The sequence below is a fragment of the Cherax quadricarinatus genome, chromosome 24 (genome assembly GCF_038502225.1).
Source record: "Cherax quadricarinatus isolate ZL_2023a chromosome 24, ASM3850222v1, whole genome shotgun sequence".
In the NCBI taxonomy this organism is placed as follows: domain Eukaryota; kingdom Metazoa; phylum Arthropoda; class Malacostraca; order Decapoda; family Parastacidae; genus Cherax; species Cherax quadricarinatus.
In genome coordinates, this window is record NC_091315.1 from 35,095,125 (window position 1) to 35,111,398 (window position 16,274).

At 40.9% G+C, this 16,274-nt stretch overlaps 1 protein-coding gene across 1 annotated transcript in view; it reads right to left on the minus strand.

Moving 5' to 3' along the window:
* Positions 1-8,195: 8,195 nt before the first annotated feature.
* Positions 8,196-16,274, minus strand: part of Hr51 (Hormone receptor 51) — a 112,418-nt gene continuing 104,339 nt past the window's right edge. Inside the window, exons 8-10 of the mRNA XM_070088348.1 lie at positions 14,193-14,446; positions 9,746-9,992; positions 8,196-8,947 (exon numbers count right to left, since the gene is read on the minus strand). Coding sequence (XP_069944449.1) covers positions 8,712-8,947; positions 9,746-9,992; positions 14,193-14,446 — 737 coding nt within the window. The 3' untranslated portion in view covers positions 8,196-8,711. The remainder of the gene's footprint in view (positions 8,948-9,745; positions 9,993-14,192; positions 14,447-16,274) is intronic.

Sequence of the window (16,274 nt, forward strand, 5' to 3'; positions counted from 1 at the left end):
GTTATGTTTGTCACTTGTCCCTAAGCTTACATAGTCCTGGAGTTGGGTTCGGTTCCCTATATGAAGAACTTTGTGATTTTAGATTTGTGTTGCCTTTATATGCCCCCATATTTGGTGCAGCCAGCACCCTGCTGGCTGCATCATAAGTTATACCTGTGTTATAAATGATGTCACTAGATGCCAAACCATGTCATGAATTAGCTCAAATCTGAAGATGATACTATCAGTAATTGAATAACATTCTGAGTAGGTATGTGAAATTTCAACTTATTTGGGTAGTAAAAGAAAAGTACAGTAGAATCCCCGTATCCACTGATTTGGTATCCACGTTTTCAGTTATCCACAGTTTTCTGTGGCCCAAAAATACCTTTTAATTTTGCATAATAGTGGCCCCAAATGTAAAAGTAGAGAACCTGGCAGTTCTTCAAAGCCTAAGAGAAGCCATGTAGTGTTTCCTATCAGTGAAAAAGTGATAATTCTCTGCATTGCGTGCATAATTTATCAAACAACCTTATAATGGGTATGTATAGGACATATACAGGGTTTGCTACTATCTATAGTTTTGGTATCCGTGGCAGGCCCTAGGAACATATCCCCTGCAGAAATGGGGGTCCTACTGTATTAAGTTACCTGATAAATAAGTTTTTCATACATAATTTACAATGTGAATTAATTTAACAGAATATATAAAAGATGTGATGGTGTAGACTCTCTCTTTGACGTCTTAACAGATGGCAATTTTCATCATTAGCTGTAACTCCCATGCTTTGAGCAGATGTTGTTTCCTTGGCACCTTCACATCTACATGTACCACTCTTCCACTTTTCTCCCCTCTGCCATGCAGTGCTGTATGACCCTTATGGGTTTAGCACTTTCCAGCTGTGACGAACATGTTTCAGTGAGTTAATGTCAGGTTGTGTACTTACATTGGAATTGAAGTCAGTCAGTTCATGGGCTGTATAAGATTTCTCTACCTTCCCAACTCTTCCTCCTAATCTCATTCTTTGATTGAATCCCAATAGCATAATGCTGACAATTTTAAAGAAAGTTATGTTTGCAGAACAAGCTTTTAGTCGCTGCAGGTGCCTGATCTGCCAGGTTGTGATGGCTGTGTAGGCTTTCCAACTACTCGCATCAACATCCTGGTAGACCTGGAAGTCTTGCCTTAAGCCAGGCTGCTGCAAGATTAGAACACTAAAAACAGGTGACAGGTATGTCACCACTAATATGGAATATTTCCATCTATCCATCAGTGGTTCCAGTATCACTGAAACCACTGATGGATAGTGTTGGTTATCCACCCATGTCTAGCTGATGTATTGGTAATCTCACGGTTCAAAGTACAGTGTGTGCTCTTTTTCTGTTTGGCAGCTTAGTAGCTGATTCTTAATGACTTAAGAAATCGTAATGACACGATTGCAAATAAACCATACCCCCGGCCGGGATTGAACCCGCGGTCATAGAGTCTCAAAACTCCAGCCCGTCGCGCTAACCACTAGACCAGCTAGCCACAATAAGATTCATCCAACTAGGTATATTTCTACACCATAGGAAGGTTAGCACAGGCACCTCTGTGACCACAAATGCAAGTTTTTACAGACGAATCTCCAGCTAGCGTGGCCGTGACGAACTCTAGCTCAAGTCCCTTCACTGCGCGACGGGCTGGAGTTTTGAGACTCTATGACCGCGGGTTCAATCCCGGCCGGGGGTATGGTTTATTTGCAATCGTGTCATTACGATTTCTTAAGTCATGTTGACGGCAGTGAAGGGACTTGAGCTAGAGTTCGTCACGGCCACGCTAGCTGGAGATTCGTCTGTAAAAACTTGCATTTGTGGTCACAGAGGTGCCTGTGCTAACCTTCCTATGGTGTAGAAATATACCTAGTTGGATGAATCTTATTGTGGCTAGCTGGTCTAGTGGTTAGCGCGACGGGCTGGAGTTTTGAGACTCTATGACCGCGGGTTCAATCCCGGCCGGGGGTATGGTTTATTTGCAATTGTGTCATTACGATTTCTTAAGTCATGTTGACGGCAGTGAAGGGACTTGAGCTAGAGTTCGTCACGGCCACGCTAGCTGGAGATTCGTCTGTAAAAACTTGCATTTGTGGTCACAGAGGTGCCTGTGCTAACCTTCCTATGGTGTAGAAATATACCTAGTTGGATGAATCTTATTGTGGCTAGCTGGTCTAGTGGTTAGCGCGACGGGCTGGAGTTTTGAGACTCTATGACCGCGGGTTCAATCCCGGCCGGGGGTATGGCTGATTCTTAATGTATTGTTCAAGAAGTTTTCTACAAGGTGATGTTTATCATTGTCATGGGGAAGCTTTAAACTTGTAGAGATTATAATTATTCAGTGCCTGGGGATTGGGAAGCAATCAGGTTCACTCCAAAGAATGGGAGGATGTGTCCCATTCCTTGGATCATGAACCTCTCACTGGCATCAAACCCTTAAGAGGTCTACAAGGCGGAATACTTCCTTGTTAGCATTATTTAGGAAGTTTTAATTATATAATTGCACATCACTTGGCTTCTTTTCAAGAACAGCCTATACCTGTTGACTGCATAGTCTAGGCTATGAGGAACACACTCATTCTGCTTCCACACTCACTGAATCAGATGCTACTCATTATCAAAGATTACATTTGTCTGGCCCCCAGGGGGCCTTGGGGCTTTCTGTCTTTCCTGGTGAAAAACCTGCTTGCAGTATTATTTTTTTTTTGTCAACACGCCGGCAGTATCCCACAGTGTCAGGGTGACCTAAAACGTTAAATTTAGTAATTTATCAAGAGAAGGGGTTACTAGCCCCTTGCTCCCAGCATTTTAGTCACCTCTTACAACACACATGGCTTATGGAGGAGGAATTCTTTTCCATTTACCCATGAAGGTAAGAGGAAATAAAGAACAAGAACTATTAAGAAAATAGAAGAAAACCCAGATGTACATGCATGTGTAGTGTAACCTAAAGGTAAGTAAAAGTAGCAAGAGATATATCTATTATCCTGCATGTTTATGAGACAGAAAGGACACCACTAGTCTTACCATCATGTAAAACAATTACAGGTTTTCATTTCACACTCACTTTGCAGGATGGAAGTACATCCCTGGGTAGTTGCTGTCTACTAACCTACTGTCTAGGGCTTGAAGTATTACTGGTTACTATTTTGCCATTTATGACCCATGTGAATCTGACATATTTTATGAGCATAATGGTAGTAGTGGTGGTGGGTGTGTGGACCAGGTGTTTACAGTGAAACATATAAGTGAACAGTATTTAGATAAGGCTAAAGAGGTCTTTGTGGCATTTATGGATTTGGAAAAGGCGTATGACAGGGTGGATAGGGGGGCAATGTGGCAGATGTTGCAAGTGTATGGTGTAGGAGGTAGGTTACTGAAAGCAGTGAAGAGTTTTTACGAGGATAGTGAGGCTCAAGTTAGAGTATGTAGGAAAGAGGGAAATTATTTCCCAGTAAAAGTAGGCCTTAGACAAGGATGTGTGATGTCACCGTGGTTGTTTAATATATTTATAGATGGGGTTGTAAGAGAAGTAAATGCGAGGGTCTTGATAAGAGGCGTGGAGTTAAAAGATAAAGAATCATACACAAAGTGGGAGTTGTCACAGCTGCTCTTTGCTGATGACACTGTGCTCTTGGGAGATTCTGAAGAGAAGTTGCAGAGATTGGTGGATGAATTTGGTAGGGTGTGCAAAAGAAGAAAATTAAAGGTGAATACAGGAAAGAGTAAGGTTATGAGGATAACAAAAAGATTAGGTGATGAAAGATTGAATATCAGATTGGAGGGAGAGAGTATGGAGGAGGTGAATGTATTCAGATATTTGGGAGTGGACGTGTCAGCGGATGGGTCTATGAAAGATGAGGTGAATCATAGAATTGATGAGGGAAAAAGAGTGAGTGGTGCACTTAGGAGTCTGTGGAGACAAAGAACTTTGTCCTTGGAGGCAAAGAGGGGAATGTATGAGAGTATAGTTTTACCAACGCTCTTATATGGGTGTGAAGCATGGGTGATGAATGTTGCAGCGAGGAGAAGGCTGGAGGCAGTGGAGATGTCATGTCTGAGGGCAATGTGTGGTGTGAATATAATGCAGAGAATTCGTAGTTTGGAAGTTAGGAGGAGGTGCGGGATTACCAAAACTGTTGTCCAGAGGGCTGAGGAAGGGTTGTTGAGGTGGTTCAGACATGTAGAGAGAATGGAGCGAAACAGAATGACTTCAAGAGTGTATCAGTCTGTAGTGGAAGGAAAGTGGGGTAGGGGTCGGCCTAGGAAAGGTTGGAGAGAGGGGGTAAAGGAGGTTTTGTGTGCGAGGGGCTTGGACTTCCAGCAGGCATGCGTGAGCGTGTTTGATAGGAGTGAATGGAGACAAATGGTTTTTAATACTTGACGTGCTGTTGGAGTGTGAGCAAAGTAACATTTATGAAGGGGTTCAGGGAAACCGGCAGGCCGGACTTGAGTCCTGGAGATGGGAAGTACAGTGCCTGCACTCTGAAGAAGGGGTGTTAATGTTGCAGTTTAAAAACTGTAGTGTAAAGCACCCTTCTGGCAAGACAGTGATGGAGTGAATGATGATGAATTTTTTTCTTTTTCGGGCCACCCTGCCTTGGTGGGAATCGGCCAGTGTGATAATAATAATAAAAAAAATCTTGGTGCCATTTTCAACATGAGGTATTGTATGTGCATATGTGGAGAATATGGTACCTAGTGTTCCTGTAACTAAAAGACCCCTCAGGGAAGGTTAGTTGATGCTGGTGAGAGGCTCTTGATCTATGAAATTGGATCTGTGCTCCAGTTCCCTGAATTGAGCCTGAATACCTTCCATTTCCCCCTCCCAGGCACTGTATAATCCCTAAGGGTTTAGCACTTACCCATAATTATAATAATGTAACTAAAAGTTCTAGGTAGACTTCGTAACGTGAGATTTGTTGTAATTTAGAATTCGCATATTATTGGGGTTTAGTTAAATATTTTAAGTATATTACACAAATTATTTATCTGCCTGCCCTGGAAATAAAAAGAAGCACTTGCACTTCCAAATTTATTGTAGCAACACACAAAGCTGACCAAGATGGTCCATAATACTGTATTGTGTAATTATAAACACCAATGCACACAGATCACATGAAGCTCATCCACTGTAAACATTACTATGACTTAATTGTGAGAGTCAGATATTTCTACTGGCTCATGGAAGCAGATGACTTCAGTAAACCTTGACTTAATAAAAATTCTTTCATTGTCATCAACATTAACACCTTATGAATATATTATATACAAGTAGCCAACTGCCTCTGCAATATTTGACAAACACATAAGGAACAAAAGTGCAGATGAAAAAAAATCTAAATTTTGATTTTTTAAATATATTCTTAATGCAGGCTGGAATATATTATGTACTCCATACAAAACTGATACACATGATTTTAACTAAATCATATTTAAAGGAAAAATTGCAGATCATGCATTTATTTGAAAATTTTATATAAATATTGTACTCTTCACTAGGTACAGTGCTTACTGGTACCTACATTTTCATGCAGTATGTGATAAACTTTAGCTACATAATATTGGGAACCTGGCAAGATAAAATATGAAAAATTACCATTACCATAGTTTTGTTTTGTAATGTTCTTAATAATTATGAGTGTGTTCAGAAATGAGAGGTTCAGTTTGTTACCTTCTTCATGTTTGAAATAAAATTTAAGTGGTTTGTTCAACCTTGAGTATTATAAAAGCTAGATGTTTGTCACCTGCTGTCTTAGAGAGAAGCCTTTGTGTAACAAAATTAATGCAGCATAATATTTACAAATGATAAATTACAACTTAAAAATAATCTTTTAGAAACATCAGAACTGTAGATCTGTGGCCCCTCAGTGATGGGATCTTGATTCAAGGAATTGAACCTGCCCTTCCCTACCCTGGACTGAACCTGAATGCCTCCCATTCCCCAGGCACTGTATGACCTCCATGGGTTTAGTGCTTCCCCATGAATGTAATAATAATAATATTAATGATGTAGCTCTTTGGTTCATATATTGCTCAGAAAATATTATATTGACTAGTAGACAAAATAGTTCCTAAAAATGAAGGGTAAATTTGCAAATGCAAATACTCTAACTTTTATTACAAAAAATTATGCATATTTATGTCATCTAAATTTGTACAGAAATGCATAAAAAAATTCTGAGAAATATAAACTGATGTCCTATATAATATAACTTCCTGCTTTATGGGATGGCAAATTCCCTGGTGAGGAATAACTTTCCTTTTTTTTTTACAAAGGCCTGTACATTAAGTTTTTTCCTCCTTTAATTGGAGAAAACAGAACGCACAGTTGTAATCGATTCTAGAATTAAATCGATGTTATCTGACACTAGCTTCTGGGAGGGACTTGTAGCATGCATCATGCTTGTCTACACAAGCAAGTGTATATTACTACATCTCTGCGCTGAATGGCCCATATTAGCTTGGCGCATGTTCGTGAATATTATAATCTACCTTACTAGTCTGCGGTAATCTTTTTTAAACTAAAAAATAGGTTAACTGTTATATACTCTCTGACCCCTGCAATAAGAGCATTTCTGCCTTTGTTGGGGCATTGCACATTATAAAAATTTCTAGATCCTCTCAAAACTTTTGTATGGCTTTGATGTTACCAAAGAATGTAATAAATGAATCATGCTTTATGACCCTTATAGGTGCAGTGATTTCCATGAATGTAATGACAATAGTAGTGAATGAATTTTGAACTTGTTAAAGTAGAAGAATTGAGACACTTATGCAACACATGAGAATCTTTATTGAAGAAACGTTTCGCCACACAGTGGCTTCATCAGTCCAATACAAAGTAGAAGTGGGTAAGGAGAGTAGAAGTTTGAGGTAATCAGTCCCTCAACCTGGAATCGATGTGTTCAGTCCATCACTCTTGTAGGAAGTGCAGCATAGGGCCAGAGAGGTGGCTTATACTGCGGTGAGATGAGTCTCTGGCCCTATGCTGCACTTCCTACAAGAGTGATGGACTGAACACATCGATTCCAGGTTGAGGGACTGATTACCTCAAACTTCTACTTTCCTCACCCACTTCTACTTTGTATTGGACTGATGAAGCCACTGTGTGGCGAAACGTTTCTTCAATAAAGATTCCCATGTGTTGCATAAGTGTCTCAATTCTTCAACTTGTCGGTTTTCATAACCATTCATCACACTTGTTAAAGTAGTTTAGCTGGTACACCTTTTTTTCAATGTAACTTTAAGCCTTTTTTGTGAATATATATAAAAATACTAGGGTACATACCAAAGTGCTCTTTTGTGAATACTGTATATTATTATATTCACAAAATATGCTCAACTTTGTGAATATAATAATGTGGGGTAAATTAAACTTAGCAAATATAGGACAAGCATTCATCTAATCTTGTTTGCTACTTTATTATGTAATCAATGATAGAAAAATAGTCATCCAAGAGAAATGACTATTAATATACAATATTATATTCAAGTATAGGATGACCCTTGGCTTTTCTTGAAATTTTGAAACTTGTATATGTGTGGGTTAGAACACACTTGAGAAATAAACTAAGGTACCGGATATTATCTTTTTTTTTTCTAATGCCCTACATTAATAAATTCATAACGTATACGTATTCTGTGAATGTGATTTGCTTCTTGTTACTCCCAAGTACATTTAAAGTGGAATGTAAATACCATGTGGTTATGATCTAGATGATGCCAAATAAGAATCTAGCGTATGTAACATTAACACAACGTTTATGAATTTCAATCCCTTGAGAATATTTACCATGAATAAATCTGTGTAGTTTTTTTGTCTAAAAATTTGATTTTAAATTCTTGACCTATACTTGAGTATAATGCAGTACAGTACTCACAAGCCGAGACATAACATTATGCTGATTGGCAGTCATTTTAGTACCAGATATTGTGTATATCACAGTGGAGCAATGATTACCACAATGGATCAGCTCCACTTAGTCTCAGGCATTGTGACACCCCCATACAGTATTACTGAATAATATTATTGTACCTGTTTACATTTAATATTTTTCATTTTTGCACAACCAATTTTTTCAGTATGTATAAACACTGTTTTAAGTGTGTCTGATAAAAAAAATCTAAGTGCAAATTTTGCAATAACTGAAAATGATTAGAAAGTAAAATGGTTACTGGGTATGAATTTCAAATAGTATATGCATAAGTATATTAAAGATTTGGATGGAAAACCTTTTATTTTCTGGGTTTGGTTAGTATTTATGCTTACATAAAGAAAAGTGCAGTACTCTATTGTACAAGTTTTTAGTATTTTCTCTTTATGCTGCTATATTTTTTAAATACCATCCTCTTTCCTATTTAATTAAGTGAGCTAGTGTATAATTAATAAATGTTTCATGCATAAGGTTAAATTTTATCTGACCTTTATATCATTCCATTCACTGTCATAGACCAGCTTTTAATCTTTGTGTTCCACCAGGAATGTGTTAGAATTGGCACCAAAAAAATATGTTCTCCAGAGCATAGTTACTCTGGAGTAATCAAGGAGGGTCAAGTTTGAGGAGTAGTTTTATCAGATATATTGCAGAAATGTATTCCTGGGGTATGGATACACAGACATTATCAGCCATACATCCTACCAAACAGTCGAGAAATAGCTATTAAAGAATATTTGGAGCAGAGAATGTCTTTATTCCTCAACTCTTGTACATGTCACATAGGATCTTCTCCATGGGGGTGTTGCCGATGGTGGCAGTGAAGAATAGTGCCTGGACGCGGGGTGGAGGGGGTGACCTGAGAGAGGCAAGAAGCAGCAGAAGACGACCAAAACGTGCTGGTCGTGCTGGGTAGTGGGCCCTCACGTGCTGGCTTAGCATAACCTGTGCCTGGTCCTGCAGCGACTCCACCTGTGCTGCATCCTTCAGCCCCCGCACTGCCAGCACATGATACGTCAGACAAGAATGCATCACATTTATCAGTCATGTCTAAGTCTAGGGTACATCATATGGTGTTAGTCATGTATTCTGAATTGAGGATACATCACATAGTCAAGAGTACATCTGATGATACGTATATCTCTTGGGTATCCCCAGTCAAGGGAAAAGTATATGGTAATGGAAGATTAGTGAAAAAAGCCACAACGTATGTAGTGAAGAAACAAATGATTATGTATGTGGAGTAATACCAGAAAAGGCTGTCTGAAAGTGTAAATGGAAATGTAGTGTGCCATCTTGAACAATAAGATACAAGAGCAGTATGGAACACTGCAACAGTGATGTATTGTTCCATCAGGAGCTCTTGCAAGGGTGAGATGCTATAATATTCCATACTGCTTTTGTGAGAGTTAAAGAGTTGAAATCCCAATGAATAAATTATTTATCTCTTAATAAATTTTACTCTGAATATAATCAATATTAAAGAGAATTTACAAAAATAATATTAATAAATCATTGGCCACTTTATTTTTATTTAAGACAAGAGAGAGAGCAAGATCAAAAGCTTTTGAAAGTGCATTCACACTACAGCTTCCTGGTCTGTTGAAGGAAAATAATGTTAACTCAGAGTTATGCATTAAATTTTAATGTTGATCCAAGGAATTGGAGCTACCTTCTTCATCCTTGGACAAAACCTGATTGCTTCCCATTCCCCAGATACTGTATGACCCATGCAGGTTTAGTGCTTCCCTATAAATATAATAATAATGTGACATGTCTCCATCTCTTCATCTCACCTGGTCTGAAGAGAACGATGGCCTTGAGGTAAGCGAACTCAGCAGGATCCACTGCCAGGTCTCTAAATGCTCCAGCTACCTCAGACAACTGGCGAATGTCGTGGGCGGCCTGAGCAGCTTTATGGGCGTGAGCAAGGGCGTGGGCATGAGCAGAGGGTGAGAGGAGAGGGCAGGTGGGCAGTGGGAGGGACCACTGGACAGCATTTAGTACAAAGAGTTCGGACCACACTTCCTCCAGTAGCACCACCTGTGGAACACATTATTATTATTATCATGGGAGAGCTAAACTCATAGGGATTATACACACAGAGAAAAGTGGGTTCATAAAGACTAGCAAACATAGATTTAGGGATGGAAAAATCTTGTCTTACTAACTTGTTGGAGTTGTATGATGAAGTAACGTAACAGATGTACGACAAGAGAGAGAGGGTTGGGTGAATTGCATGTTTTTAGACTGCAGAAAGGCGTATGATACTATACTGCATAAGAGGCTGGGCCAAAAATTTGAAATTTAGGTGGGAATAACAGAGTATTTTAGGGAAAGGAAGTAACGAGTCTGTCAGGAAAAATACATTAGAATGGGGAAGAGAAACTAGCTGCGTTCGGCAAGGAATTGGACCAGCAGAGATTGATTCAAATATATCCTTGTTTGCTGATGATGTAAAACTAATGAGATTAAAAACAAACGAGGACAATGAAAGGCTCCAAAGGGATCTGGACAAATTGCAAGTTGTCAGATAAGTGGCTGTTGGAATTCAACTCCAGTAAATGCAAGGTCATGAAGACTTGGGAAGGAGCAAGGAGATCGGAAATAGAGTATACACTAGGGAGAGATGCTGCAGACTTCACTCAAAGAGAAAGACCTAGGGGTGAGTATAGTGCCCAGTATAATGCCAGAGACGAATCAGCTGAGTAACTTCTGCAGCCAGTGCTCGTCTGGCTTCAGTAATCTCTACAGAGTCATTTCGGTCCCCTTATACAGCATACGATAAATCCATCTTGGATTAGGCAGCACCAGAATGGAACCCGCACCTGAACAAGCATGTAAAGAAACTGGAGAAAGTGAAGAAGTATGCAACATAGCTTGTCTTTGAGCTAAGGGGCTTAAACTACGAGGAGAGGCTAACGGAACTGGACCTAATGACATTAGAGGACAGAAGAACCAGAGAGGGACATGATAACATACAAAATACTCAGGGGATTGGATAAGGTAGACAGGGATAGACTGTTTGAGAGGTCAGAAACAGGAAATCAGGGACACCGCTGGAAGTTAAAGCCACAGATGTGCCGCAGGGATGCTAGGAAGTATTTCTTCAGTCTTAGAGTGGTTGAGAAGTGAAATGATCTTGGTTAGAAGGCGGTGGAGGCAGGCTCTATACATAAGAGTAAGAGCAGGTGCTAAGAGGGGTGCTAAGAACGAGGCTCAGAGGGAGAGAATCTGAAGGGTGGCGAGTTAAGAGGCAGGGACAGGAGCTAAGAATCGACATCATAAATGAGAACACACACACACACACACACACACACACACACACACACACTCGTGGAGGAGTCACGAGGTTTGAGCTCGTGTTTTGGTGGTAATTTCTGACTGTGCCATAAGGAATAGTGTGTGGGATATAGGCGTGTGCATGCATAAGAGTGCATATAATCACTTAAGCCCCCCAAAAAAGGAAATATAAGTGATCACAGAAAAGAAAACAAAGGAAATAGTGACTAAGTGTTTAGTGGGGGCCGTTGGAAGGGTGAACGGTTGTGTCAGGCCTAAATAGTGTTGCCATAATAACTTAGTGGGGTATTTTGAAGAATAAGTGCGACTCAAGACCAGGGAGATAAGAGATATGTATAGATGTGTCAGTAAATACAGTGAGTGAAAAAATTAGATGAGCTAGAGACCACAGTGCCTACAGGAAGTTAGTGGAAAAATTACCGAGAAGCATCAAGCATTTTCATACTGGGACCCAGGACGACATTACTCCACTGCCAGCCGCAAGTAATATTCACCTAGTTTGAGTTGCATGGGGTCAGCACCAGTCTCTAGCTGGAAATTGGGGGTCACTCTCCTCGAGCTATCAGAATTAGAATAAGCAGCATTTACTGGCATTTAATAGAATTTATTGAGGTTTAGGAGTTAAGCAGTTAATGATAGATAGCCTAGTATGAGAGGTAGCCTAGCGAAGCCTAGCATACAGAATTGAACGTAATTTTAGGCACAAGATAGTACAGTGGGAACCAAGAGATTGGGTACATATGCAAAACATATGTAGTACATACGAGGGAAATAAGGACTGCTTACATAAAAGCACGCATACACACACACACACGCACACTAGGTGAGAACAGGATCTACTGTTAGGCACTTGAATAGCTGTAGCACACACACACACACACACACACACACACACACACACACACACACACACACACACACACACACACACACACACAGGTCCTAGGACCTGTGCTGTTCTTGGTATATGTGAATGACATAACGGAAGGGATTGACTCAGAAGTGTCCTTGTTTGCGGACGATGTGAAGTTAATGAGAAGAATCAAATCGGATGAGGATCAGGCAGGACTACAAAGAGACCTGGACAGGCTACAAGCCTGGTCCAGCAACTGGCTCCTTGAGTTTAACCCTGCCAAATGCAAAGTCATGAAGATTGGGGAAGGGCAAAGAAGACCGCAGACACAATATAGTTTAGACGGCCAAAGTCTGCAAACCTCACTCAAGGAAAAAGATCTGGGGGTGAGTATAACACCGAGCATATCTCCCGAGGTGCACATCAGTCAGATAACTGCTGCAGCATACGGGCGCCTGGCAAACCTACGGATAGCGTTCCGATACCTCAGTAAGGATTCGTTCAAGACTCTGTATACCATTTACGTCAGGCCCATACTGGAGTATGCAGCACCAGTTTGGAATCCACACCTAGTCAAACACGTCAAGAAATTAGAGAAAGTGCAAAGGTTTGCAACAAGACTAGTCCCAGAGCTACGGGGATTGTCCTACGAAGAAAGGTTGAGGGAAATCGGCCTGACGACACTGGAGGCAAGGAGGGTCAGGGGAGACATGATAACGACATATAAAATACTGCGCGGAATAGACGAGGTGGACAAAGACGGGATGTTCCAGAGATGGGACACAGACACAAGAGGTCACAATTGGAAGTTGAAGACTCAGATGAATCAAAGGGATGTTAGGAAGTATTTCTTCAGTCATAGAGTAGTCAGGCCGTGGAATAGCCTAGAAAGTGAAGTAGTGGAGGCGGGAACCATACATAGTTTTAAGGCGAGGTATGATAAAGCTCATGGAGCAGGGAGAGAGAGGACCTAGTAGCAGTCAGTGAAGAGGCGGGGCCAGGAGCTATGAATCGACCCCTGCAACCACAAATAGGTGAGTACAAATAGGTGAGTACACGGAAGTTGAAGACACAGATGAGCCAGAGAGATATTAGGAAGTATTTCTTCAGTCATAGAGTTGTCAGGCAGTGGAATAGCCTAGAAAATGACTTAGTGGAGGCAGGAACCATACACAGTTTTAAGACGAGGTTTGATAAAGCTCATGGAGCGGGGAGAGAGAGGGCCCAGTAGCAACCGGTGAAGAGGCGGGGCCAGGAGCTAAGACTCGACCCCTGCAACCACAAATAGGTGAGTACAAATAGGTGAGTACACGAAAGGTTGAGGGAAATCGGACTGACGACACTGGAGGACAGAAGGGTCAGGGGAGACATGATAACGACATACAAGATACTGCGGGGAATAGACAAGGTGGACAGAGATAGGATGTTCCAGAGAGGGGACACAGAAACAAGGAGTCACAACTGGAAGCTGAAGACTCAGACGAGTCACAGGGACGTTAGGAAGTATTTCTTCAGTCATAGAGTTGTCAGCAAGTGGAATAGCCTAGCAAGTGAAGTAGTGGAGGCAGGAACCATACATAGTTTTAAGAAGAGGTATGACAAAGCTCAGGAAGCAGAGAGGGAGAGGATCCAGTAGCGATCAGTGAAGAGGCGGGGCCAGGAGCTGAGTCTCGACCCCTGCAACCACAATTAGGTGAGTACAGTGAAGAGGCGGGGCCAGGAACTGAGTCTCGACCCCTGCAGTGAAGAGGCCACAGCTGAGTCTCGAGGTTATGAGAACAATTAGGTGAGTACACACATACACGCATGTCAATTTGGAGACCTAGTAGAAGTTTAAATGGAATAAAATTTAATATACGAATTTAAGATGGGGCAGAATGACGAAGGACAAGAACTCAAAAAACGTGGGATGAATTAGCATATTAAAGTGTATATTGTGGATGGGACAATAGGGATAGAGAGGCTTGTCAAGAAAATGGTGACAAGGTATCAAGTTTATCTTGGTCTGCCTTAAAAAAAAAGGAACGCACTCATGACCTCTCCTCCTTCCAGTCCAAAAGGACCTGATGGATGACCAAATTGCTCACCTGGTCACGAAAGGGCAGACTACTGAAGGAAGGAAGATTCTTAGCCCATTTGACGGCCATGAAAAGTAGTCTGGCTGCCGTCTCCTGCACTGACTCCTGTAGTGGGTCCCACAGGGGCGCTGTATCCACGTAAGAGGTCCCTGACGAGGACGAAGACGAACATGAGGACACAGGTGGCATGTGTGGGCCTATTGGCCCTGTATCATCGCTGCTACCACCTGTTACATCCACTGGCGAGTCCACACTACGAACTCCTGGAGGGCAAGAAATATGTGTATTTGTCTTCGTCGTGAGAGGCGACTGAAAACAGTAATAAGTTATGACTTGACACCGTAATAATACGACGGCAAACAAATCACATAACTTGTGGGGTTCGAAGCTATGACAAGTTTAGTGGTTAGTACACTGTCCTGAGAGTTTAGTGACCTGCTTGCCACGAGTTCGGGCCCCACCTGTTTTGTGATATGTAATAAGTTTATTGCAATTCAATGATGTAAACAGACGCTCCCCGAAGGGTAATATTGGAAGGAAATATTTTTAAACGAATCGAGTACAGACAGGCCCCACTTTACAGCACTTGGCTTTACAGCATTTCGCTAATGCTGTTTTCAGTTATACCAATTCTTCATTTATTCAGACTTCCTACAATAAATGTATTCACCGTTCACTATAAGATAAGGCCTAGCTCCATCGCTCACTTAATATATGATAGTGTAAACATATTATTAGGTTTTTACATGCATTTAAAAGTGAAAAAAAAAATATGTTTCACTTTACAGCAGTAGCATGGAACGTAACCTGATGTACACAGTAGTGCACAAATTAATTGGGACAGGAGTAAATTTTGTGATTATTTCAAAATATGTCTTAGTTTCCGGCTTAATTAATGTAGATGGGGTTCTTTTCAGAAAAGTTTGCTACCGACTTCTGGCAACCATCTAGCTGTGGTGTTGCCCTGCGACTCTCGTCAGTGCTACAGCAGCTGTTGTTCTGTAAGGCTATTCCAGCAAGCGTGATCTATGAGTGATTGTGGTTTTTGCCAAATTCCTCCCTTCAGTTTATGATTACTGCTTACATGATGTATACTCAGATTAAACAATTATCTCAGTGACCTTGGAATCAAGTGCCAACTTTTCCCGAGTTTAAATAACTTGAAAAATATGGATAACAATAATAATAATAATAATAGAAAGGTAATTACAATTAGGTTTTACCTGGATACCTGGAGAGTTTACCTGGAGAGAGTTCCGGGGGTCAACGCCCCCGCGGCCCGGTCTGTGACCAGGCCTCCTTAGGTCAGTGTCCCAGGATGCGACCCACACCAGTCGACTAACACCACAGGTGATTAGACTTAGGTAATTACACCTGGATGACTACGACTATGATATTATAAGGTGATTAAAACCATCTGATTACAACAAGGTGATAATGTGAAGGTAATCAGGCAATTAAAATGAGGTAATTACAACTAATGGATTACAATTATGAGACAAAAAAAGGAGATTTAGGTGATTAAAAATAGATAATTAAAGCAGATAAAAGGCAGGTGATTGCAATTTGATAACAACTCGGTAATAACCACAAGGAAATTACCATAGGGTGATTACACACCCATACTAAACCTTGTGTTACTAGTACTTACCTATTTGTGACTGCAGGGGTCGATTCACAGCTCCTGGTCCCTCCTCTTCACTACCAGGTCCACTCTCTCCCTGCTCCAAGAGCCTTATCGTACTTCTTAAAGTTATATATGGATCCTGCCTCCACTACATCGCTCTATGGTCACTCTCTTGAACACTATGTGCTTAATTGTCCACTTATTGAGGAATACAGAGACAGACAGTATAATAACCTATGTGACATGTCAAGATATCTTATTAATGAAAATAAGATACCAGATATACTAAGCAAATTTCCTAAATTTGCTTGTAACAGATAAGTGAACTATAGATATGTAGATATAAATCCATATGTATTCCTGTTAACCCTTTGGGGCCTAGTTCCTAGGCCTTTTGTGTATCCATATGCTCTCGCGCTACCGTCCACAGGATGGATATGGGGTGCACAATAAACTAGCCACTT